Here is a 27228-nt window from a genome sequence, read left to right as displayed (position 1 = left end):
TGGGTGAGGAACAGTCTTGTTGAGTTGGTCTGGGTGAGGAACAGTCTTGTTGAGTTGGTCTGGGTGAGGAACAGTCTTGTTGAGTTGGTCTGGATGAGGAATAGTCTTGTTGAGTTGGTCTGGGTGAGGAACAGTCTTGTTGAATTTGTCTGGGCGAGGGACAGTCTTGTTGATTTGGTCTGGGTGAGGAACAGTCTTGTTGAGTTGGTCTGGGTGAGGAACAGTCTTGTTGAATTGGTCTGGGTGAGGAACAGTATTGTTGAGTTGGTCTGGGTGAGGAACAGTCTTGTTGAGTTGGTCTGGGTGAGGAACAGTCTTGTTGAGTTGGTCTGGGTGAGGAACAGTCTTGTTGAGTTGGTCTGGATGAGGAATAGTCTTGTTGAATTGGTCTGGGTGACGGACAGTCTTGTTGATTTGGCCTGGGTGAGGGACAGTCTTGTTGAGTTTGACTGGGTGAGGAACAGTATTGTTGAGTTGGTCTGGGTGAGAAACAGTCTTGTTGAAATGGTCTGGGTGAGGAACAGTCATGTTGAGTTGGTCTGGGTGAGGAACAGTATTGTTGAGTTGGTCTGGGTGAGAAACAGTCTTGTTGAGTTGGTCTGGGTGAGGAACAGTCATTTTGAGTTGGTCTGGGTGAGGAACAGTCATGTTGATTTGGTCTGCGTGAAGAACAGTATTGTTGAATTGGCCTGAGTGAGGAACAGTCTTGTTGAGTTGGTCTGGGTGAGGAACAGTCTTGTTGAATTGGTCTGGGTGAGGGACAGTCTTTTTGAATTGGTCTGGGTGAGGGACAATCTTGTTGAATTGGTCTGGGTGAGGGACAGTCTTGTTGAGTCGGTCTGGGTGAGGAACAGCCTTGTTGAGTTGGCCTGGGTGAGGAACAGTCTTGTTGAGTTGGTCTGGGTGAGGAACAGTCTTGTTGAATTGGTCTGGGTGTGGGACAGTCTTGTTGAGTTGGTCTGAGTGAGGGACAGTCATGTTGAATTGGTCTGGGTGAGGAACAGTCTTGTTGAGTTGGTCTGGGTGAGGGACAGCCTTGTTGAGTTGGTCTGGGTGAGGGACAGTCTTGTCGAATTGGTCTGGGTGAGGAACAGTATTGTTGAGTTGGTCTGGGTGAGGGACAGTCTTGTTGAGTTGGTCTGGGTGAGGAACAGTCTTGTTGAGTTGGTCTGGGTGAGGAATAGTCCTGTTGAGTTGGTCTGGGTGAGGGACAGTCTTGTTGAATTGGTCTGGGTGACGAACAGTCTTGTTGAGTTGGTCTGGGTGAGGGACAGTCTTGTTGAATTGGTCTGGGTGAGGAACAGCCTTGTTCAGTTGGTCTGGTTGATGAACAGTCTTCTTGAATTAGTCTGTGTGACGGACAGTCTTGTTGAGTCGGTCTGGGTGAGGAACAGTCTTGTTGAGTTGGTCTGGGTGAGGAACAGTCTTGTTGAGTTGGTCTGGGTGAGGGACAGTCTTGTTGAATTGGTCTGGGTGAGGAACAGTCATGTTGAGTTGGTCTGGGTGAGGAACAGTCTTGTTGAATTGGTCTGGGTGAGGGACAGTCTTGTTGAGTTGGTCTGGGTGAGGAACAGTCTTGTTGAATTGGTCTGGGTGAGGGACAGTCTTGTTGAGTTGGTCTGGATGAGGAACAGTCTTGTTGAGTTGGTCTGGGTGAGGAATAGTCTTGTTGAGTTGGTCTGGGTGAGGAATAGTCTTGTTGAGTTGGTCTGGCTGAGCGACAGTCTTGTTGAGTTGGTGTGGGTGAGGAACAGTCTTGTTGAGTTGGTCTGGGTGAGGAATAGTCTTGTTGAGTTGGTCTGGGTGTGGGACAGTCTTGTTGAATTGGCCTGGGTGAGGAACAGTCTTGTTGAATTGGTCTGGTTGAGGGACAGCCTTTTTGAGTTTGTCTGGGTGAGGGACAGTCTTGTTGAGTTGGTCTGGGTGAGGAACAGTCTTGTTGAGTTGCTCTGGGTGAGGAACAGTCTTGTTGAGTTGGTCTGGGTGAGGGGCAGTCCTGTTGATTTGGTTTGGGTGAGGGACAGTCTTGTTGAATTGGTCTGGGTGAGGAATAGTCTTGTTGAGTTGGTCTGGGTGAGGGACAGTCTTGTTGAAGCAAATCTGTTTGAGGGGTGACGGGTTTTCATGTGTTGTTTGACGTGAGTGTGCTAATGGTGGAAGGGTATAGGGCATCTATCGGAAGCAATTGATGAGTAACGATAAAAATTACGGGGAGTAATTCAAGAATGACAATTGTATAGAGATCAATTAGTGTGGTGGTACATAGAGAGTTTAATTCGGGTGGTGGTAAATATAGTGAGGAATTAACGAGTGACTGTATGTATTATGGGGAATAATAAGAGTAATGTTATCAAACAGGAGTAATTGTAGAGTGCTTATATATGGGAGTAATTGTAGAGTGATTATATATGGGAGTAATTTGAGAGTGATGGTATATGGGGAGTAATTGTAGAGTGACGATATATGCGGAGTAATTCGAGAGTGACGATATATGCGGAGTAATTGGAGAGTGATGATATATGCAGAGTAATTAGAGAGTGACAATATATGCGGAGTAATTGGAGAGTGATGGTATATGGGAGTAATTCGAGAGTGACAATATATGCGGAGTAATTCGAGAGGGACAATATATGCGGAGTAATTCGAGAGTGACAATATATGCGGAGTAATTCGAGAGTGACAATATATGCGGAGTAATTGGAGAGTGATGATATATGGAAGTGATTTGAGAGTGATGTTACACGGGGTGTAATTGGAGAGTGATATTATACGGGGTGTAACTGGAGAGTGACGATATATGCGGAGTAATGGGAGAGTGACGATATAGGCGGAGTAATTGAAGAGTACGATATATGCGGAGTAATTGGAGAGTGATGATATAAGCGGAGTAATTGGAGAGTACGATATATGCGGAGTATTTGGAGAGTGACGATATATGCAGAGTAATTGGAGAGTGACGATATATGTGGAGTAATTGGAGAGTGATGATATATGCGGAGTAATTGGAGAATGACGATATATGCGGAGTATTTGGAGAGTGACAATATACGTATGTGGAGTAATTCGAGAGTGATGATATATGCAGAGTAATTGGAGAGTGATGATATATGCAGAGTAATTGGAGAGTGTCGATATATGCGGAGTATTTGGAGAGTGACAATATATGTGGTGTAATTGGAGAGTGATGTTTTATGCGGAGTAATTGGAGAGTGGCGATATATGTGGAGTAATTGGAGAGTGATGTTTTATGCGGAGTAATCGGAGAGTGATGATATATGCAGAGTAATCGGAGAGTGACGATATATGTGGAGTAATTGGAGAGTGACGATATATGTGGAGTAATTGGAGAGTGATGATATATGCGGAGTAATTGGAGAGTGGCGATATATGCGGAGTAATTGGAGAGTGATGATATATGCGGAGTAATTGGAGAGTACGATATATGCGGAGTAATTGGAGAGTGACGATATATGCAGAGTAATTGGAGAGTGACGATACATGTGGAGTAATTGGAGAGTGATGATATATGCGGAGTAATTGGAGAATGACGATATATGCGGAGTATTTGGAGAGTGACAATATACGTATGTGGAGTAATTCGAGAGTGATGATATATGCAGAGTAATTGGAGAGTGATGATATATGCAGAGTAATTGGAGAGTGGCGATATATGCGGAGTATTTGGAGAGTGACAATATATGTGGTGTAATTGGAGAGTGATGTTTTATGCGGAGTAATTGGAGAGTGGCGATATATGTGTAGTAATTGGAGAGTGATGTTTTATGCGGAGTAATCGGAGAGTGATGATATATGCAGAGTAATTCGAGAGTGATGATATATGCAGAGTAATCGGAGAGTGACGATATATGTGGAGTATTTGGAGAGTGACGATATATGTGGAGTAATTGGAGAGTGATGATATATGCGGAGTAATTGGAGAGTGGCGATATATGCGGAGTAATTGGAGAGTGATGATATATGCGGAGTAATTGGAGAGTGATGATATATGCGGAGTAATTGGAGAGTGATGATATATGGGAGTAATTGGAGAGTGATGATATATGGGAGTAATTGGAGATGTGGTGTATGTGCCTTTAAGAGCAATTATGGTGTATGTGCCTTTAAGAGCCCCAGGTGTGCGTAATGCCAGTAATTGCTACTTGGGCTATATAAGCCTGTGTATTGTGTATATTCTTTAGAAACCCCCCCCCAGACCTGCTTAGTAAATACCTATGAACCAACTCCTGTCTTCAGTGTCTTTATCTACACACGGACACTACAGTGGCGACGAAGTGGAAACGGACTTACCTGCAATTCGGCAGCACCTCAAGGACATCGATTCCTCCAGCGTCCAGAAGACTCAAGGAAGTAAGAGAAACTATGGTTTCACCAGCTGGCCAAGCTGGTGACAGGTACTGCGCTAATCCTTCCTGGGCGTCAGGCTGGAGCTCCGGTGGCGGGCTCTACAGCTGAGACAGGCAGCGAAATCGGAGGCAAGCAATAACGGACTGGGAGGGTGCACTCGAGAGACGGCCGGCGGCGGCAAGCAGGTCAGCGTTTAGACCTCCGTCGGGAACGAGTCTCCAACAGTGAATAAACAGAAATCACAGTAAAACAGCGTTGTTATCGGTAGCAGCGGCGGGAAAGCGCGGGAAGCGCCATATCGTTGCTACAGAGAGAGAAAAAAAAGAAGAAAAAAAAAGCGCGGGAAGCGCCATATCTTTTCTGAAATACCTAAATCTGGTAATATTGAGGCTTTTGATGGCGAAATAGAAGATTGGACCACATACGTGGAAAGAGTAGAGGTTTATTGCACTGCAAATGGAATAACAGATGAAAAAAAAGCTTCAGTACTTCTGAACTTAATGGGCGCGAAGACATACGGGCTGTTACGAAATTTAATCACTCCAGCCAAACCAAAGGACAAGACTTTTAAAGAAATTGTTGACACCCTGCAGGAGCATTTAAACCCAACACCGCTGCTGATAGCGGAACGATTCAAGTTCTTCAAGAGAAATCAACACAAGAATGAAAGTAACGCTGATTACCTAACCGAATTAAGAAAGCTATCAAAGTACTGCCAATTCGGAGCAGGACTATCGGATTATCTTCGAGACAAATTTGTTTGCGGTCTCTTAAGTGAAGGAACACAAAAAAGACTGCTTTCTGAAAAAGATTTAACATTGGACAAAGCTTTCAGTATGGCTGTATCATACGAAGCAGCAGCAAAAGGAGCTGCAGAGATACAACAAGAGACACAGGACTTCGGCACCCATAAAATGACACAGGAGTTCGGAAGATGTTATCGCTGCGGTAGATCCACCCATAACCAGAGGGACTGCTGGTTCAAGGGCAAAGCATGCAGGCAATGTGGTAAGATTGGACACATTGCACGGGTATGCCAATCTGGACAAAATAAATCCACTGACAGAAAACAAAAAATCAATAAAGAAGAGTACAGGAAGGTACAAATGATGACGGACAATAGCTCCGAAGACCAGAATAGCGATAGCGACTCCGGAAACAAGAGACTAAGCTGTCTCAAATTACATAATGTACTTGCCAAAGAGGATTACCAAACCATTTGGGTTACCCTCACAATAGCAGGGTCCCCAGTTAAAATGGAGCTAGATACAGGATCAGCTCTAACCGTAATAAATCGACGAGATTACGAGAGGCTATTTTCGCATATACCTCTAAAAGACACATCCATTATCTTAAAAACATATACGGGGCAGAAAGTCTACCCCAAAGGAAAAATAAGGGTGCCTGTGGTATACAACGGCAAAGAAATACAAAAGTTGTATTTATACATTCTACAAGATGGTGGTCCACCGTTGTTGGGACGTGAATGGATAAGGAAGATACGTTTAGACTGGCACTCCATTCAGGCACTGACGGTGACCAGTAAGGAAAAAAACAATGATGACATCATACCTGAACGATTAAAAGACATCTTGGCGAATGCCAAAGAAGTGTTTCAAGAGAAACTAGGAACCTTGAAAGGCATCACCGCCTCAATAAAAGTGGAAGATACAGCAATTCCAAAAATTTTTAAGGCAAGACCGGTGCCATACGCAATACGTCCGGCAGTCGAGGCAGAGCTGAAGAATTTGGAAAAGGCAGGCGTATTATCCAAAATAGATTGGAGCGAATGGGCAACACCCATCGTTCCAGTCATGAAAAAAACATTGAAAAATAACACTGAGGAACAGAAAAAAATTCGCATCTGTGGGGACTTTAAGGTGAGCGTAAACCCGGTCCTTCACACGGTACAGTATCCTCTTCCGAGGATAGAAGATATTTTCGCCTCACTATCCGGAGGGAAACGTTTCACAAAAATTGACTTGGCACAGGCATATCTACAGATGGAGGTTGAGGAGACCCCTAAAAAGTATCTCACAATAAACACACACAAAGGCCTGTACCAGTACAATCAACTGGTTTTTGGAATAGCATCAGCTCCAGCTATCTGGCAAAGAGCTATGGAGCAAGTCCTGCAAGGGATTCCGGGGACTCAATGCTACCTAGACGACATCCTTGTAACAGGAGAAAACGACAACGAGCACCTTGCCAATTTGGAGCAGGTGCTCACTAGGCTGAAAGAACGAGGCCTACGAGCAAATCGCCCCAAGTGTGAATTTTTCCAAAATCAGATATCATATTGTGGCCACATAATTAATAAGGAAGGGTTGCATAAGTCACCTGAAAAAATTGAAGCAGTTATAAAAGCCCCAGCACCTGAAAATGTTTCACAATTAAGGTCATTCCTGGGATTAATAAAATACTATCATAAATTTTTACCGAACTTATCAACTATTCTACACCCTCTTAATGATCTTCTACAGACAGGAGTGATTTGGAAATGGAACGAAGACTGTAAACGTGCCTTCCATAAATGTAAAGACTTAATCACATCCGAGAAAATTTTGGCTCATTACAACCCATCACTACCAATCAGACTGGCGTGCGATGCATCCCCTTACGGCATAGGAGCGGTATTGTCCCATAGATTCCCTGATGGCTCGGAACGGCCGATAGCTTTTGCGTCACGCTCATTGAACTCAGCTGAGCGTAACTATGCCCAGATAGACAGGGAAGCACTCGTCCTGGTATGGGGAGTGAAGAAATTCAACCATTACCTACACGGACAAAAATTTACCTTGCTGACTGACCATCAACCCCTCATCTCCATATTCAACCCTAAAAAAGGTGTCCCCATTATGACGGCACAAAGACTACAGAGGTGGTCCCTTTTTCTAGGGGCACACCAATACAACATTGAATACAAAGGGTCAAAACAGCATGGGAATGCTGACGGTTTATCACGCCTACCGTTGCCAACGATAGAAGAGGCACCTACAGTAGACCCAGTAGAGATATTCCACTCTACCATAGTGGAATGTCTACCGGTGACAAATTCTGCCATTGAAAGGGAGACAAGAAATGACCCTACTCTCTCACGGGTCTACGATTTAACAGTGAAGGGATGGCCAGCACATGGCGAACCACTGTTGCCAGCATTCTCGCAAAGAAGAGAACAGCTGTCAGTGTGCCGAGGAACCTTGATGTGTGGATCCAGAGTGGTGATTCCACCCAAACTCCAGGATAAAGTGCTAAAGGAGCTTCACGAGGGGCATCTGGGTGGAGTGAAAATGAAGAACCTAGCTAGGGCGTTTGTATGGTGGCCAGGTATCGATGGAGACATCGAAGACATGACCAAGAGCTGCCTAGGATGCCAGAAGGTCCAAAATGCTCCGCCACAGGCCCCTCTACATCCATGGGAGTGGCCCTCATCTCCCTGGCAAAGGGTGCACATCGACTTTGCTGGTCCATTTATGGACTCAATGTTCTTAATCGCAGTTGATGCACACTCCAAGTGGCCGGAGGTAATAAAGATGTCCTCCACCACCACGGAAAAAACCATCACAGTACTAAGGACCATATTTGCCAGGAATGGGCTGCCGGAGCAGATATGTTCTGATAATGGACCGCAATTTGTGTCCGAAGAATTCAGAAAGTTCTTAAAGAACAATGGGGTAAAGCACTACACGTCCGCCCCATACCATCCCGCCACCAATGGATTGGCTGAAAGGTTTGTCCAGACCTTCAAGAAGGCCATCAAGGCCATGGGTAATGAAGACATAAAACTTCAGCACAAGGTGGATAACTTCTTATTTGCATATAGGAATGCAACGCATATGGTTACTAACCAAACTCCCGCCATGATGTTCTACAATAGAAACCTAAGATGCCGGCTGGATTTGGTCAAGCCCAACATCCGAAGGGACGTGGAGAACCGGCAGTTTCAGGGCATGAATGAAAGGCCAACTAGAGCCTTCCAGATAGGCCAACCGGTTTTGGCCCGGGACTACCGTACCGAGAAATGGCAGCCTGGAACTATCTGCACACGATTAGGACCACTGATGTATACCGTGGACATCGGAGACAGCATAATAAGGTGCCATGCTGACCAAATCATCAAGTCATCCGAAAAGGAACAACCTACACCACCACTCTATACATCTAGCGATGAAGTAGAGATACCCATATCTACCTCCGATCCGGTGATACTGGAGCCCGATGAACCCGACACTGGCCTTCAAGCCGAATCAGCCTTGCCAGAAGAACCTACTACACCACCAGAAACTACTACACCCCCGAGGCGTTATCCGGACCGAGTCAGGAAGCCTCCTGAGAGACTAACTTATAATTAATTAATACAGCAATGTATATTATTTTGCATATAACGTAATTAATAATTACTTAAGATATGATGTACTAGTTAGCTAGAAGGGGAGGAATTGTGGTGTATGTGCCTTTAAGAGCAATTATGGTGTATGTGCCTTTAAGAGCCCCAGGTGTGCGTAATGCCGGTAATTGCCACTTGGGCTATATAAGCCTGTGTATTGTGTATATCCTTTAGAAACCCCCCCCCAGACTTGCTTAGTAAATACCTATGAACCAACTCCTGTCTTCAGTGTCTTTATCTACACACGGACACTACAGGAGAGTGATGATATATGCAGAGTAATTGGAGAGTGACGATATATGCGGAGTAATTGGAGAGTGATGATATATGGGAGTAATTGGAGAGTGATGATCTATGGGAGTAATTGGAGAGTGATGATATATGCAGAGTAATTGGAGAGTGATGATATATGCGGAGTAATTGGAGAGTGATGGTATATGCAGAGTAATTGGAGAGTGATGATATATGTGGAGTAATTGGAGAGTGATGATATATGCGGAGTAATTGGAGAGTGGCGATATATGCGGAGTAATTGGAGAGTGATAATATATGCAGAGTAATTGGAGAGTGACGATATATGTGGAGTAATTGGAGAGTGATGATATATGCGGAGTAATTGGAGAGTGGCGATATATGCGGAGTAATTGGAGAGTGATGATGTATGGGAGTAATTCGAGAGTGAGGGTGGTTTCACGGACCCATGCGCAGCGTTGACAACACCTGACGGCTTCGCTTCGTGAACATCAGTAACAGAAGCAGCAGTGCTGGCAGAAGCTGCATCTTCGTCCCCTCCTCATGGAAATTGCTCGGTTCACAGCCCCACGATGCCCACCTGCAACACACCCAAAAACAATGGCTTTCAGTCACTGACCTTTGACCTCCCAACTCCAACACTCGCTCGCCCGTCCACCCCCCCCACCACCACTGCACCCCCCAACCCCACCCCACAGCCCATCTGTGGGGTTCAGCCCTTTCAGCTCTTCCCAGTTACAGTGAGACAACACCCAGGGTGGATTGAGAGCAGGCCATTCGGCCCATCGAGCCCAGCCTGCACTCGCTTGTTCCGTGCAGTTGCTCAAATTTCAGCTCAATCTCCAAAGGTTAAGAGTCTGGGGGAATATTGCGGGCTTTCAGCCTGATATTCATAACGCATTACTAAACTCTTGACAATCATATTTCATTGACTGCAATGGATCAGGCACCCTATCTTGTTCTGTAGAGCAATCGATCCATTGATACTTTGAAACAGGATAGTCGTGTGGGGCAGGTTCAGGACTGATGGGATAGAGGGATCAGTACAGATAAAGAGGATGGAACAAAATGGGAGCTGAGCTACAGAGGCCTGGGAGATGTCACAGCGACGAGGGGAATGGGTTGGGGTGGAAGGTGGGACAGAGCTTGCTCAGATTGCCTTTGGTATTGGTCTGAGCTGTGATAGAGAACCTTGTACTAACTTGATGGGTCCCATCCTGCACTCCCTTTATAAGGGAATTGATTGATGTAACATTTATAGACCTGGATCATGGCCCTTCTCAATCACTTATTGTCCAAAGTTCATCAATAAACCTGCCTTTAGAGATTGAAAGAAAGTTTTGCATTTAGATAGTGCCTTTCATGACTAAGCACATCCCAAAGCATTTTACAGCCAATTGAAGTGTAGTCACTGTTATAATGTCGTCTTCAGGCTGACAACCTGCTCTTCTCTGCACTCCCTCCAACCCCTCCCTGTTCTTTCAAAGGTCAGGTACCGAAAACTACCCATCATTCTTCAGATCATAGAATGATACAGCACAGAAGGAGGCCAGATATAATGCATTCCATAGAGTCAGAGAGTTTACAACACAGAGGCCACTCAGCCCATTGCTCCGTACCCTTGCTAGCTCTTTAATAGCTCCTTGCAGTAAAGCATTCCCTGATCTAATAGATCTCTTTAAGAAAATATTTATTTTGCCTTGGCAGATGCTTTGACTTAATGATCACTAAGTCCTCTTCCTATCTCACCTTCCTTAATTCTGGTGCTGGATTGCCGTACATACAAACATACAAATTAGGAGCAGGAGTAGGCCACTCGGCCCCTTGAGCCTGCTCCGCCATTCAATAAGATCATGGCAGACCTGATTACTCCACATTCCCGCCTACCCCGATAACCTTTCACCCCCTTGCTCATCAAGAATCTATCTACTTCTGCCTTAAAAGTACTCAAAGACTGCTTCCACCGTCCTCTGAGGAAGAGAGTTCCAAAGACTCACGACCCTCTGTGAGGAAAAAATTCTCCTCATCTCTGTCTTAAATGGGCGACCCCTTCTTTTTAAACAGTGACCCCTAGTTCTAGATTCTCCCACAAGAGGAAACATCCTCTCCACATCCACCCTGCCCAGACCCCTCAGGATCGTATATGTTTCAATCAAGTCACCTCTCAAGTCACATTTACCCCAAATAGACCCACCTGCCATCCTGAGCTCATCCATTTCATTGGTCCAGACCTCTCTATAGTCAACATTGCAAGAATTATTAGGAGTGTTAGTGCCAACAGTAGGTTACATAATATAACCAGGGATCACGTTTTCTGTCTGTATTGAATCTCTTACTTCTGTGCACACTTCCTGTTCCCCAAACCTTACTTCCTGTAAGCACAGGATGTGCAACATCCTTTTCCCATTACAAATTCCTATGTCCCCATTTAGAATGGAGACTTCCTACGTCAACCTGTCACGTTGTAATATAGAACATAAGAACATAAGAAATAGGAGCAGGAGTAGGCCATTTGGCCCCTCGAGCCTGCTCCGCCATTCAATAAGATCATGGTTGATCTGATCTTGGTCTCAACTCCACTTTCCCGCCCGCTCCCCATAACCCTTCACTCCCTTATCATTCAAAAATCTGTCACTCTCCACCTTGAATATATTCAATGACCCAGCCTCCACAGCTCTCTGGGGCAGAGAATTCCACAGATTCACGACCCTCTGAGAGAAGAAATTCCTCCTCATCTCCATTTTAAATGGGCGACCCCTTATTCTGAAACTATGCCCCCTAGTTCTCGATTTCCCCACGAGGGGAAACATCCTCTCTGCATCTACCCTGTCGAGCACCCTCAGTATCTTATATGTTTCAATAAGATCACCTCTCATTCTTCTAAACTCCAATGAGTATAGGCCCAACCTGCTCAACCTTTCCTTAAGACAACCCCTTCATCTCAGGAATCAACCTAGTGAAGCTTCTCTGAACTGCCTCCAATGCAAGTCTATCCTTAATTAAATAAGGAGACCAAAACTGTACGCAGTACTCCAGGTGTGGTCTCACCAGCACCCTGTACAGTTGTAGCAAGACTTCCCTACTTTTATACTCCATCCCCCTTTGCAATAAAGGCCAGCATTCCATTTGCCTTCCTAATTACTTGCTGTAGCTGCATGCTAACTTTTTTTGTGTTTCATGTACAAGGACCCTTTTTATGCAATTACACCCATTTTGCCAGTGTTGGCACTCGGGAGCTAAAGTCAAAGGATTGGGGTGGGGCGCAGTCCAAATTTGGCTGACAGTCAAGTGAATAAATTATTTGCATTGAGGTTTGGCCGAGTCTTGACACAGGACTCCCTTCTAACCCAATATGTAAGAAGCCCGACAAGGGAGGATTCGCTACTGGATCAACTTGTATCGAACCTTGGCTAGACCACACTGTGTACAATTCTGGTCGCCATAATATAAAAAGGATATAGAGGCACTGGAGAGGGTGCGGAGAAGATTTATAAGGATGATACCAGAAATGTGAGGGTACACCTATCAGAAAAGGACGAACAGGCTGGGTCTATTTTCTCTTGAAAAGAGAAGGCTGAGGGGTGACCTAATAGAGGTCTTTAAAATTATGAAAGGTTTGATAAAAGTAGACATAGAAGGGGAAAAATTGGGTTAGTTTGCACCTCTTGTAATGGGGCGCAAATCCCCTAGCGCCCGGGCACAGTGCCACTAACACCTCCTGCGAAATTCAGCAGGAGGTTCACGGCGGCGGTGGTCGGTAGCGTCCCACGCCACTGCGCCGCTGGCAATGACGTCATCACCGTACGCCGCTGGCGATGACGTCATCACCGTCCACTGCTGGCGATTACATAATCACCATGCACCGCTGACGATGACGTCATCACCGGGCGCCACTGGTGATGGCATCATCACCGTGCGCAGCGCCCCGCTTGCGCCCGGTCCCAAACATCCCTTGCGCCCCCTGACCTGCCGCCGGACGATATGTCTGACAGGGTCAGGGGGGCGTTTTGACAGCAGCGGCGGCGCTACTTGAAGGGCAGGTGTCGGGCGGCTATTTTTATTCTGGCCACCTGCCAGCACCTGCCCCCTTTCTCTTTTGTATCGGGGGTGGGTGCTGGCCGCGATTGCTCAACCCGGCCCTTCTCTTGAGTGCCGGGCTGTTTTCACGGCACCCCCGCTCCCCAGTGGTCCAGCAGGGCCCCGGTCTGCGCAGGGCTCGGCCCCTCCCCTTTAATCAGGGGCGGAAGGCCTGCAATACCGCGGCTCTACGCGCCAACACGCGTGGCCCTCTTGCACGTAGCGCCGCGAGATTCAGTAGTAGCGCCCCAAGCAGGAGGCGCCGCGCTTTCCCACCTCCTGCGTGGGGCGCTAGTACTGAATTTACGGCGGAGGGGCGCTAACTTTTTCAGGGCGCTAAAATGGGCGCCACCCAATGTTTCACCCAGAGAAAATGTTGCGACTTGTGGCTAAGAGCAAAACTAGAGGCCATCAATATTAAATAGTCACTAATAAACCAATAGGGAATTCAGAAGAAACCTCTTTACCCAGAGAGTGGTGAGAATGTGGAACTCGCTACCACAGGGAGTGGTTGATGCATTTAAAGGGAAGCTGGACAAGCATATGAGGGAGAAGGGAATAGAGGGTTATGCTGATAGAGTTAGATGAGGAAAGACGGGAGGAGGTTGGAGTGGAGCATAAACGCCGGTGACATGAATCAACTGAGTGGCCTGCGGATGGCGCTGTCCAGGGAGAGTATAAATACTCGGGCACGGGCCCAGTTTGCGCAGGACATTCTTAACAGGAACTAGTGAAGAACACAACTAGGCCTCCATGTTGTAAAACAGTTGATTAAAGCTTTGTTTAACGCTTAGACCAAGTGCCTAGTAGTTTCTTACGTCAACCGGCATGGACTGGTTGGGCCGAATGGCCTGTTTCTGTGCTGTATATCTGGTATAATCCTATGTAATAAAAAATTGGCCGGCCTCAAAGGAATTTGGGGAGGGGGATGTTCATGATTCCCCCCCGCCCCCCTCCCGACGATTCCCCACTGGCTCCACCTCTGGTGGTGCAGTACCCCCTCTGTATTGCCTCTCCCAGATGCTCAGCCTGTACATGCAGAGAATCATCGAATGACACAGCATATTCATGCCTCTGTTCCAACCAACTCCACTTCTCTGCCATTTAAATATAAATAATGTCAAATCAAAGTATTATAGAAAAATAAGGCTGGAATGCATGACTTGAAAACATAGAATTACTTAGAATATGCAGCACCAGAAGAGGCCATTCGGCCCAACTGGTCTATGCCAGTGCTTATGCTCCGCACAAGCCTCCTCCCACCTTCCTTCATCTCACCCCCATCAATGTGTTCTTCTATGGTGTCAGCTGTGGCTCAGTGGGTAGCACTCCTTGTCAACTGAGTCAGAAGGTTGTGGGTTCATAGTCCCACGCCAGAAACTGGAGCACAAAAATCTAGGCTGAAACTCCAGTGCGGTACTGAGGGAGCGCTGCACTGTCGGAGGTGCCGTCTTTCAGGTGAGATGTTTAAAACCGAGGCCCCGTCTGCTCTCTCAGGTGGTTGTAAAAGATCCCATGGCTACTTCTTCGAAAGAAGAGCAGTGGAGTTATTCCGGGGGTAATATTTATCCCTCAACCAACATCACTAAAACAGATTATTTGGTCATTATCACATTGCTGTTTGTGGGAGCTTGCTGTACGTAAATTGGCTGCCGCGTTTCCTACATCAATAACAGTGACTACACTTCAAAAAAAAAGTACTTCATTGGCTGTAAAGCGCTTTGAGAAGTCCGATGGTCGTGAAAGGCGCTATATAAATGCAAGTCTTTCTTTTATTCCATTCTCCCGCATCTGCTTATCTGGCTTCCCTTTAAATGTATCCATACTATTCGCCTCAACCACTCCCTGTGGTAGCAAGTTCCACATTCTCACCATTCTCTGGGTAAAGAAGTTTCTCCTGAATTCCCTATTGGATTTATTGATCATTGGCCCAGAAATTCAGGTCCCAACGCGTGAGTACGCGCTGGGTACTCACACGTAGGCCCAATGGAAGTGCTGGTTTTGTGCATGCACTGCGCAAGCGCGGGAAACCGGCACTTCCGTTCCCTTGAAAGAAGGGGTTGACAGGTGGAACGCGTGCGCCGGAGAGGCAGCGCGTGCGCATCGAACTTACGTTTCTTTTGCAGCTTTCTCCGGGAGGGTAAGACTCCAGCAGTTACACTTTTAAAAAGCAGGCTCAAGGCCTGCTTTTAACAAGGTAAGTGGTGAATTAATTAAAATTAAAACATTTTTTCCACAGGTTTATTATTTTTAAATACTTTAAAGAAAGGTAAGTTTATTTTTAGCCCCGTTAGAAAATGTAATTCATTTTTTCAAAAATTTTAATTATTGTTTAAAATAGTTATTTCATGTAATTTATAGTTATTTTAATAATGTGATTTTTTTAAAAATTTATTTGAAGTTTTAGTGATGTTTTGGGGCTTATAGTATTTATAGGTTTGACAGCTCTTCCTGTCAAACTTATGAATGAAGCATTCCCTGCTACCATTGGTTCTCCATGGCCCACGTGATCCCAGGGGACGCTTCGAACTAACTGCGCCCCTGGGATACACGAGCACTGCGCGGCAACAGTTGGAGGAGGCCCAGGATCGGAATCCCACGCGGGCCCACAGCTCAACGGCCGGCACGCTAGGTAAGTGCAGGTCGGGGGCTTGCACCCACGGGAAGCCCCCGACCCGAATTTCTGGGTCATCATCTTATATTTATGGCCCCTAGTTTTGGACTCCCACAGAAGTGTAAACATTTTCTCTGTGTCTACCCTATCAAACCCCTTCAGAATTTTAAAGACCTCTTATCAGTTCACCCCTCTGCCTTCTCTTTTCTAGAGAAAAGTGCCCCAGCCTGTTCAGCCTTTCCTGATAGTTATAACATCTCAGTTCTGGTATCATCCTTGTAAATCTTTTTTGCACCTTCTCCAGTGCCTCTGTATCCTTGTTATGATATGGAGACCAGAACTGAGCACAGTGCTCCAAGTGTGGTCTAACCAAGGTTCGATACAAGTTTAACATAACTTCCCTGCTTTTCAATTCAATCCCTCTAGAAGTGCTTGGTTTGCCTTTTTTTATGGCCTTGTTAACCTGTGTCGCTATTTTTAATGATTTGTGTATCTGGCTGAAAAGCAGGCAGATTTGCACCTTCCGGCCCTGGTCCAGCCCTGTGACCCCACTTCCCCTGAACATTGGCTCCCGATCCAGCGACGCCTCAAGTTTAAAATTCTCATCCAGGTTTTCATATCCCTCCACGGCCTCCCCCCACCCCCCGCCCCCCCCGTTCCTATCTCTGTAACCTCCTCCAGCCCTACAACCCTCCGAGATCTCTGCGCTCCTCCAATTCTGGCCTCTTGCGCATCCCCGATTCCCATCGCTCCGCCATTGGCGGCCGTGCCTTCAGCTGCCTGGGCTCTAAGCTCTGGTAATTCCCTCCCTAAACCTCTCCGCCTCTCTCTCCTCCGTTATGGTCATCTGTCCTAATATCTCTTTATGTGGCTCGGTGTCAAATTTTGTTTGATAATTGCTCCTGTGAAGCAACTTGGGTCGTTTCACTACGTTAAAGGCGCTATATAAATGCAAGTTATAGAGTCATTGGACTCGAATTTCACAGGGCCGTGGAGGCGGGAATGGAGGCGTGAGGGGTGTTAAAATTGCAAAAAGTGGCGGGCGGGCGGGCCCAACCCCGCCTCCATCCTGCCTCCAAGCAATTTTAAATAAATCGTGTTTACTGCTCCCGTCTCTGTCCCGCCTCCAAGAGGCGGGATAGGCCCTTAAGGCCCTTAACAAGTACTAAATTGCCTCTATTATCCCATTTTGAAAGGCCTTGGTGATTTTGACCGTTTTCCAATATGAAGCACGCCTGCTCTGAAACACGACGGTAAAACCTGGCGGGAGCACAATTAGATTGCTGACTATTAGCTGCAGCTCCACCATTAAATAGGATATTTGATCAGCCATCATTTGCAGGTGGCAGGACTTTGTTGTCTCAGGTCTGGGGGAACTTTTAGAAGGCATAACCACAGCTGTGGAAGTTTGGAGCCTGACACCCATCTCCAGTGTGACCTCCTGGGAAACCCCTCTCGCCACCTTCACTGAGCGCTTCCTCAACTGAGGCATATACCAAGTAATCCTAAGCCCTCAATGTGGAAGTCCCATTAGCGAAATGACACACGCCACAACTGCAGCAGTAGCCATCAGATTTTTTATTTACAGTAACCATCTGATGGCTTTTTAACATTAAACATTAAATTTCACCCAAGTGACTATGTGCAGTATCTTTCTCTTATGCATGCTTCTACGTGGTGCTTTCCCTATGGCTTCAGCAGATGTGGAGGCCCCTTGCTCACTTTCTTGCTGCTCCTGTCTCGACACCTTTGGCGGGCATCCTCTGGGGTTGCGAACCTGTGAGGGCTCGTCAACAGTCTGCTGCTCCTGCGGCTGTGCAGGGGTTGAGACGCCGATCTCAGTTGGGTGGGGACTCTGGTGGGGCTCTGACCGAGGGCTCTGCAGTGGCATGGAAGTGTGAGCGCTTGGAGAGGAGCTCCCACTTCCTTGGTGTCTGCCACCAACTTCCCTCTCATGGGTCAGGTCGCCCTCAGTGCTTGCAAGTGGCTTGAGAGCACCTTGTTGCACATCAGGGGGGCCATAGGGACCTGTATCTGTACTGGTAGTCCTACTCAGAAGGACTTCCATGAAAGTCTGGTTTCTTTGTTCAATAGATGACCATCGCTCCTCCAGAGATGTCATTCTATTCAGAACACTCGCCATGTTTTCTGCACTCTGGCGACTTATCACCTCCGTGGAGGTTGCCATCCTTTCCATGGTGATGCATTCATGCGCCAATGACTCCACAAAGGCTCTGCTCATGTTCGCAATGGACTCCTCCATTCGCTCCACACTCGCAGCGACCCTGGAGACAAAACCTGCCAGAGACTCCTGCATCTGTTCCTGGAGTTCCAGCACCGCTGATCTTGTGGATGGACCCAGAGGCAAAGGGTCGACATTCAGCTGAGCCGAGCTGGGAGAGTCCTGCGAGGACTCTCCACTGCTGTCCCCGTCTCCACTATCTGCTGATGCTCACTTGTGAGCTGTGATACACCAGGTGACAACATTATCTCGCGAAGGTCCCACCGAGGTGTAAGTGTCTGCGCTGGTGCTGGGTGCGCTGAATTCTGCTGACGCTGCGCCCTCAGAGGGTGCAGCTTCCTCTGAGGAGTCTGGATGCTCAGGCTCTTCCTCCTGGCTAGTGGGACTGGTGCTTGCGATGGTCCTGTGGGGGAGTAAAGGAAAGGGTCAGAGATGTGATGCCAAAGTTACATGCACATTGCATATTGCAGATGATCATAAGTCCATCTGTTAGAGCTTCAGAATCATTATCAGCGACTCATGCAATGTCAATGAGAGATGGAAAACTATTCTGTCACCAGCTTGCTGTGATGCACCCATCTGTCCGTCCCCCACTTGCGCATCGTCCGCCACTCCCAGGGGGTGAGCTGGGCTACTGATGGTGGCCCTCCTCCTGTCCTCACTCTTTCCCTTTTATTGTGAGCTCTCTTTTCCTGCAATGAGGGAGAAAAGTGGAGTTTGAGTGAGAATGAAGGAGTGAGTGTAGAGAATCCATAGCATAGATGCTTAGAAGGAGACAAAGATAGAGTGAGGTGGCAAGACCAAGGGCCCTCCCTGTGTGTTGTAAGTTGTTTTCATCGCATCACAGTGATAGGGAGTGTGAGGGCTGCATAGTCAAATAGTTAGGTGAATGTGACCATAGAGAGAGAGGGAATGGGTAAGGGTGCATGGATGTCAGTGTCAAGTGGGATGTGAAGGAAGAGATTGCTAAAGCTGAGTACTGGTGAGGAGAGGCAATGGGGATCAGATTGAGGGTGATGGGAAAGTCATACTCACTTTTTCCAGTGCGCAGAAGGTCATGAAACCTCTTCCTGCACTGAATCCAGGTTCTGTGGGTTACTGATAATGTGTTGACCTCCTGGGCCACCTGGATCCACACAGCCTTGGTTTGCTGGGGAGGCTTCTTCCTCCCTGAAGAAGGGAAGAGCACCTCTTTATTGGCTCTTGCTCCCTCCACTAAAGCTTGCAAGGCAACATCATCAAACCTGGGAGCAGACCTAGGTCTCTGGCTGGCCATTCTGCCTCCAGGGCCCTCTAGCATGAAAGGCCAAAAGGTTGGCAGTCTGCAGAGGAAGCAAGGCTTGTTGCAGACCTTAAATACAGCAGCAATGATGATGTCATCGGAGGCGACTTTCAGACTGGAAAAACTCATTGGGCCATGGGTTCCCACACGCTGGACTCAATTGCCCACTTAAATTAAAATCGCTTCATTCTCCCACATCGATTTAGAATCGGGTGGCTAACATGAAAAGTGGATTACATGACCCCAGCCTGCCCCAGTGACAAAATCGAGCCCATAGAGTCATAACGGCACAGAAGGAGGCCATTCGGCCCATCGAGTCCGTGCCAGCTCTCTGTAGAGCAATCCAGTCAGTCCCATTCCCCCGTTCTATCCCCGTAGCCCTGCAAGTTTATTTCCCTCAAGTGCCTATCCAGTCTCCCCTTGAAAACATTGAGTGTCTCCGCTTCCATCACTTCCGTCGGCAGTGAGTTCCAGGTCATCACCACTCGCTGCGTAAAAAAGTTTTTCCTCACGTCCCCCCTGTATCTCTTGCCCAAAACCTTAAATCTGTGTCCCCTAGTCCTTGTACCATCAACTAGTGTGAACAGCCTTTCCCCATCTAGCCTATCCAAACCCGTCATAACCTTGTACACCGCTATCAAATCACCCCTCAACCTCCTTTGCTCTAATGAAAACAAATCCAGCTTCTCCAACCTGTCCTTGTAGCTAAGATCCCCCATCCCCGGAACCATTTGTTTGTTAAAAATAGCCTCGGTAGATAACCCTCTCCGTCATCCGGAATGGTGCCGGTTGATTAAAAATTCCGGATGACGAACAGGGTTATCTACCAAGGCTATTTTTAACAAACACAAATTTAAAAATCAAGAAATGTGCAGCATACAATGATTGGGTACTTACCTACAGAATGTTGTGTTAAATGGATGGAGGAAGATGCTTGATTAAGTACAGTACTGCCAGTTGAGGGTCATCCATAACTCTTTAATTACTTAACAGTAAAACAAAACTTATACAGTAAACGACTGCATACAGTACTGTAGTTGACTGTACACTTATTCCAAGTCCTTTTGCTTGGACCAACTTTTGGGAATTCCATAATGCAAGATGGGGGAGATAATTCACGATAAAGATGGAGAGACACACAGAAAAATGACGATAGGAAGAGACTACCGGCAGTGCGGGAGAGTCAGACTCCTGTTATTGAGGTATTCGGACTTCCGACAGTGCCAAAAAGCCGAGTAGTGGCAGTTTGGAGAACTACCCCCACTGACTAACCCGGCCACCGCGGGAGACTCGGACTCGGACTCGCCAACATTTCCGGTTATTGAGGTGTTGTTTTCGGAGTATGAGTTTTGCCGTTTATAGAGAATTCTGGATATTTAGGTGCTGTTTAAATTAGAGTTTCCTGTATATGTTTCAATGAGATCACCTCTCATTCTTCTAAACTCCAGAGAGTATCGGCCCATTCTACACAATCTCTCATAATAGGACAGCCCTCTCATCCCAGGAATCAATCTAGTGAACCTTTGTTGCACCGCCTCTAAGGCAATCACATCCTTTCTTCGATATGAAGACCAAAACTGTGCACAGTACTCCAGGTGTGGTCTCACCAAGGCCCTGTACAATTGTAGCGAGACTTCCTTACTCTTGTACCCTCGGATACATTGCACTCGGTCCCTTCATCCAAATCATTGATGTAGATTGTGAATAGCTGATTGTTACAGCCTGCCAACCTGAAAATGACCCGTTTATTCCTACACTCTGTTTTCGGTCCATTAACCAATTCTCTAACCATGCTATCCATGGTTATTATTTACACAGATTCTGGGGTACTTGGTCCTCCTGTATATAACACGGTTATTATTTACACAGATTCTGGGGTACTCCCTGCCCCGTGTATACCACATGGTTATTATTCACACAGATTCTGGGGTACTCTCACCCCCGTGTATATCACATGGTTATTATTCACACAGATTCTGGGGTACTCGCTCCCCATGTATAATCACACAGTTATTATTCACACAGATTCTGGGGTACTCGCTCCCCTGTGCATATCACACGGTTATCATTCACACAGATTCTGGGGTACTCGCTCCCCATGTATAATCACACAGTTATTATTCACACAGATTCTGGGGTACTCGCTCCACCGTGCATATCACACGGTTATCATTCACACAGATTCTGGGGTACTCGCTCCACCGTGCATATCACACGGTTATTATTCACACAGATTCTGGGGTACTCGCTCCCCATGTAGGCCACATGGTTATTATTCACACAGATTCTGGGGTACTCGCTCCCCATGTATATCACATGGTTATTACTCACACAGATTCTGGGGTACAATCACCCCCGTGTATATCACATGGTTATTATTCACACAGATTCTGGGGTACTCGCTCCCCATGTATACCACATGGTTATTATTCACACAGATTCTGGGGTACTCGCTCCACCGTGCATATCACACAGTTATCATTCACACAGATTCTGGGGTACTCGCTCCCCATGCATATCACACAGTTATTATTCACACAGATTCTGGGGTACTCGCTCCACCGTGCATATCACACGGTTATTATTCACACAGATTCTGGGTTTACTCGCTCCCCATGTATACCACATGGTTATTATTCACACAGATTCTGGGGTACTCGCTCCACCATGCATATCACATGGTTATTATTCACACAGATTCTGGGGTACTCGCTCCCCATGTATATCACACAGTTATTATTCACACAGATTCTGGGGTACTCTCTCTCCTGTGCATATCACACGGTTATCATTCACACAGATTCTGGGGATCTCGCTCCCCATGTATATCACATGGTTATTACTCACACAGATTCTGGGGTACTCTCACCCCCGTGTATATCACACGGTTATCATTCACACAGATACTGGGGTACTCGCTCCCCATGTATATCACACAATTATTATTCACACAGATTCTGGGGTACACTCTCCCCGCGTATACCACATGGTTATTATTCACACAGATTCTGGGGTACTCTCTCCCCTGTGTATATCACACGGTTATTATTCACACAGATTCTGGGGTACACTCTCCCCGCATATACCACATGGTTATTATTCACACAGATTCTGGGGTACTCTCTCCCCTGTGTATATCACATGGTTATTATTCACACAGATTCTGGGGTACTCTCTCCCCTGTGTATATCACACGGTTATTATTTACATAGATTCTGGGGTACTCTCTCCCCCGTGTATATCACACGGTTATTATTCACACAGATTCTGGGGTACTCGCTCCCCATGTATACCACATTGTTATTATTCACACAGATTCTGGGGTAGTCGCTCCCCATGTATAATCACACAGTTATTATTCACACAGATTCTGGGGTACTCGCTCCACCATGCATATCACACGGTTATCATTCACACAGATTCTGGGGTACTCGCTCCACCGTGCATATCACACGGTTATTATTCACACAGATTCTGGGGTACTCGCTCCCCATGTAGACCACATGGTTATTATTCACACAGATTCTGGGGTACTCGCTCCCCATGTATATCACATGGTTATTACTCACACAGATTCTGGGGTACTCTCACCCCCGTGTATATCACATGGTTATTATTCACACAGATTCTGGGGTACTCGCTCCACCGTGCATATCACACAGTTATCATTCACACAGATTCTGGGGTACTCGCTCCCCATGCATATCACACAGTTATTATTCACACAGATTCTGGGGTACTCGCTCCACCGTGCATATCACACGGTTATTATTCACACAGATTCTGGGTTTACTCGCTCCCCATGTATACCACATGGTTATTATTCACACAGATTCTGGGGTACTCGCTCCACCATGCATATCACATGGTTATTATTCACACAGATTCTGGGGTACTCGCTCCCCATGTATATCACACAGTTATTATTCACACAGATTCTGGGGTACTCTCTCTCCTGTGCATATCACACGGTTATCATTCACACAGATTCTGGGGTACTCGCTCCCCATGTATATCACATGGTTATTACTCACACAGATTCTGGGGTACTCTCACCCCCGTGTATATCACACGGTTATCATTCACACAGATTCTGGGGTACTCGCTCCCCATGTATATCACACAATTATTATTCACACAGATTCTGGGGTACACTCTCCCCGCGTATACCACATGGTTATTATTCACACAGATTCTGGGGTACTCTCTCCCCTGTGTATATCACACGGTTATTATTCACACAGATTCTGGGGTACACTCTCCCCGCATATACCACATGGTTATTATTCACACAGATTCTGGGGTACTCTCTCCCCTGTGTATATCACATGGTTATTATTCACACAGATTCTGGGGTACTCTCTCCCCTGTGTATATCACACGGTTATTATTTACATAGATTCTGGGGTACTCTCTCCCCCGTGTATATCACACGTTTATTATTCACACAGATTCTGGGGTACTCGCTCCCCATGTATACCACATTGTTATTATTCACACAGATTCTGGGGTACTCGCTCCCCATGTATATCACACAATTATTATTCACACAGATTCTGGGGTACACTCTCCCCGCGTATACCACATGGTTATTATTCACACAGATTCTGGGGTACTCTCTCCCCTGTGTATATCACACGGTTATTATTCACACAGATTCTGGGGTACACTCTCCCCGCATATACCACATGGTTATTATTCACACAGATTCTGGGGTACTCTCTCCCCTGTGTATATCACATGGTTATTATTCACAGATTCAGGGGTACTCTCTCCCCTGTGTATATCACACGGTTATTATTTACATAGATTCTGGGGTACTCTCTCCCCCGTGTATATCACACGGTTATTATTCACACAGATTCTGGGGTACTCTCCTGTGTATTTGACACGGTTATTATTCACACAGATTCTGGGGTATTCTCTCCCCCGTACATATTTCACGGTTATCATTCACACAGATTCTGGGGTACTCGCTCCCCATGCATATCACATGGTTATTATTCACAGAGATTCTGGGGTACTCGCTCCCCATGTATATCACACAATTATTATTCACACAGATTCTGGGGTACACTCTCCCCGCGTATACCACATGGTTATTATTCACACAGATTCTGGAGTACACTCTCCCCTGTGTATATCACACGGTTATTATTCACACAGATTCTGGGGTACACTCTCCCCGTGTACACCACATGGTTATTATTCACACAGATTCTGGGGTACTCACACCCCCGTGTATATCACACGGTTATCATTCATACAGATTCTGGGGAACTCGCTCCCCATGTATATCACACAATTATTATTCACACAGATTCTGGGGTACACTCTCCCCGCATATACCACATGGTTATTATTCACACAGATTCTGGGGTACTCTCTCCCCTGTGTATATCACACGGTTATTATTCACACAGATTCTGGGGTACTCTCTCCCCCGTGTAAATCACACGGTTATTATTCACACAGATTCTGGGTACTGTCCTGTGTATTTGACACGGTTATTATTCACACAGATTCTGGGGTATTAGCTCCCCCGTGCATGTTTCACGGTTATTATTCACACTGATTCTGGGGTACTCTCTGCCCCATGTATACCACATGGTTATTATTCACACAGATTCTGGGGTATTCTCTCCCCCGTGCATCTTTCACGGTTATCATTCACACAGATTCTGGGGTACTCGCTCCCCATGCATATCACATGGTTATTATTCACACAGATTCTGGGGTACCCGCTCCCCATGTATACCACATGGTTATTATTCACACAGATTCTGGGGTACTCCCTCCCCTGTGTATATCACACGGTTATTATTCACACAGATTCTGGGGTACACTCTCCCCGTGTACACCACATGGTTATTATTCACACAGATTCTGGGGTACTCACACCCCCGTGTATATCACACGGTTATCATTCATACAGATTCTGGGGAACTCGCTCCCCATGTATATCACACAATTATTATTCACACAGATTCTGGGGTACACTCTCCCCTGTGTATATCACACGGTTATTATTCACACAGATTCTGGGGTACTCTCTCCCCCGTGTATATCACACGGTTATTATTCAAACAGATTCTGGGTACTGTCCTGTGTATTTGACACGGTTATTTTTCACACAGATTCTGGGGTATTACCTCCCCCGTGCATGTTTCACGGTTATTATTCACACAGATTCTGGGGTACTCTCTGCCCCATGTATACCACATGGTTATTATTCACACAGATTCTGGGGTACTCTCTCCCCTGTGTATATCACACAGTTATTATTCACACAGATTCTGGGGTACCCGCTCCCCATGTATACCACATGGTTATTATTCACACAGATTCTGGGGTACTCTCTCCCCTGTGTATATCACACGGTTATTATTCACACAGATTCTGGGGTACTCTCTCCCCCGTGTATATCACACGGTTATTATTCACACAGATTCTGGGGTACTCTCCTGTGTATTTGACACGGTTATTATTCACACAGATTCTGGGGTATTTTCTCCCCCGTGCATATTTCACGGTTATCATTCACACAGATTCTGGGGTACTTGCTCCCCCATGCATATCACACGGTTATTATTCACACAGATTCTGGGGTACACTCTCCCCGTGTACACCACATGCTTATTATTCACACAGATTCTGGGGTACTCACACCCCCGTGTATATCACACGGTTATCATACATACAGATTCTGGGGTACTCGCTCCCCATGTATATCACACAATTATTATTCACACAGATTCTGGGGTACACTCTCCCCGCAAATACCACATGGTTATTATTCACACAGATTCTGGGGTACTCTCTCCCCTGTGTATATCACATGGTTATTATTCACACAGATTCTGGGGTACTCTCTCCCCCGTGTATATCACACGGTTATTATTCACACAGATTCTGGGTACTGTCCTGTGTATTTGACACGGTTATTATTCACACAGATTCTGGGGTATTAGCTCCCCCGTGCATGTTTCACGGTTATTATTCACACAGATTCTGGGGTACTCGCTCCCCATGCATATCACATGATTATTATTCACACAGATTCTGGGTTTACTCGCTCCCCATGTATACCACATGGTTATTATTCACACAGATTCTGGGGTACTCGCTCCACCATGCATATCACATGGTTATTATTCACACAGATTCTGGGGTACTCGCTCCCCATGTATATCACACAGTTATTATTCACACATATTCTGGGGTACTCTCTCTCCTGTGCATATCACACGGTTATCATTCACACAGATTCTGGGGTACTCGCTCCCCATGTATATCACATGGTTATTACTCACACAGATTCTGGGGTACTCTCACCCCCGTGTATATCACACGGTTATCATTCACACAGATTCTGGGGTACTCGCTCCCCATGTATATCACACAATTATTATTCACACAGATTCTGGGGTACACTCTCCCCGCGTATACCACATGGTTATTATTCACACAGATTCTGGGGTACTCTCTCCCCTGTGTATATCACATGGTTATTATTCACACAGATTCTGGGGTACACTCTCCCCGCATATACCACATGGTTATTATTCACACAGATTCTGGGGTACTCTCTCCCCTGTGTATACCACATGGTTATTATTCACACAGATTCTGGGGTACTCTCTCCCCTGTGTATATCACATGGTTATTATTCACACAGATTCTGGGGTACACTCTCCCCGCATATACCACATGGTTATTATTCACACAGATTCTGGGGTACTCTCTCCCCTGTGTATATCACATGGTTATCATTCACACAGATTCTGGGGTACTCGCTCCCCATGTATATCACACAATTATTATTCACACAGATTCTGGGGTACACTCTCCCCGCGTATACCACATGGTTATTATTCACACAGATTCTGGGGTACTCTCTCCCCTGTGTATATCACACGGTTATTACTTACATAGATTCTGGGGTACTCTCTCCCCCGTGTATATCACACGGTTATTATTCACACAGATTCTGGGGTACTCTCCTGTGT

At 46.3% G+C, this 27228-nt stretch overlaps 1 protein-coding gene across 1 annotated transcript in view; it reads right to left on the bottom strand.

Moving 5' to 3' along the window:
- LOC147109867 (glutamate receptor ionotropic, kainate 5-like) overlaps positions 1-27228 on the bottom strand; it is a 612408-nt gene that overhangs the window by 315413 nt on the left and 269767 nt on the right. Inside the window, exon 2 of the mRNA XM_086002406.1 lies at positions 9451-9584. Coding sequence (XP_085858532.1) covers positions 9451-9532 — 82 coding nt within the window. The 5' untranslated portion in view covers positions 9533-9584. The remainder of the gene's footprint in view (positions 1-9450; positions 9585-27228) is intronic.

Source organism: Somniosus microcephalus, chromosome 12, assembly GCF_052327205.1.
Source record: "Somniosus microcephalus isolate GS21.2 chromosome 12, FLI_Smic_1.0, whole genome shotgun sequence".
NCBI classification, from domain to species: Eukaryota; Metazoa; Chordata; class Chondrichthyes; order Squaliformes; family Somniosidae; genus Somniosus; species Somniosus microcephalus.
The sequence above is the reverse complement of the archived record's forward strand: the minus strand, read 5'-3'. Positions and strand labels throughout refer to the sequence as shown.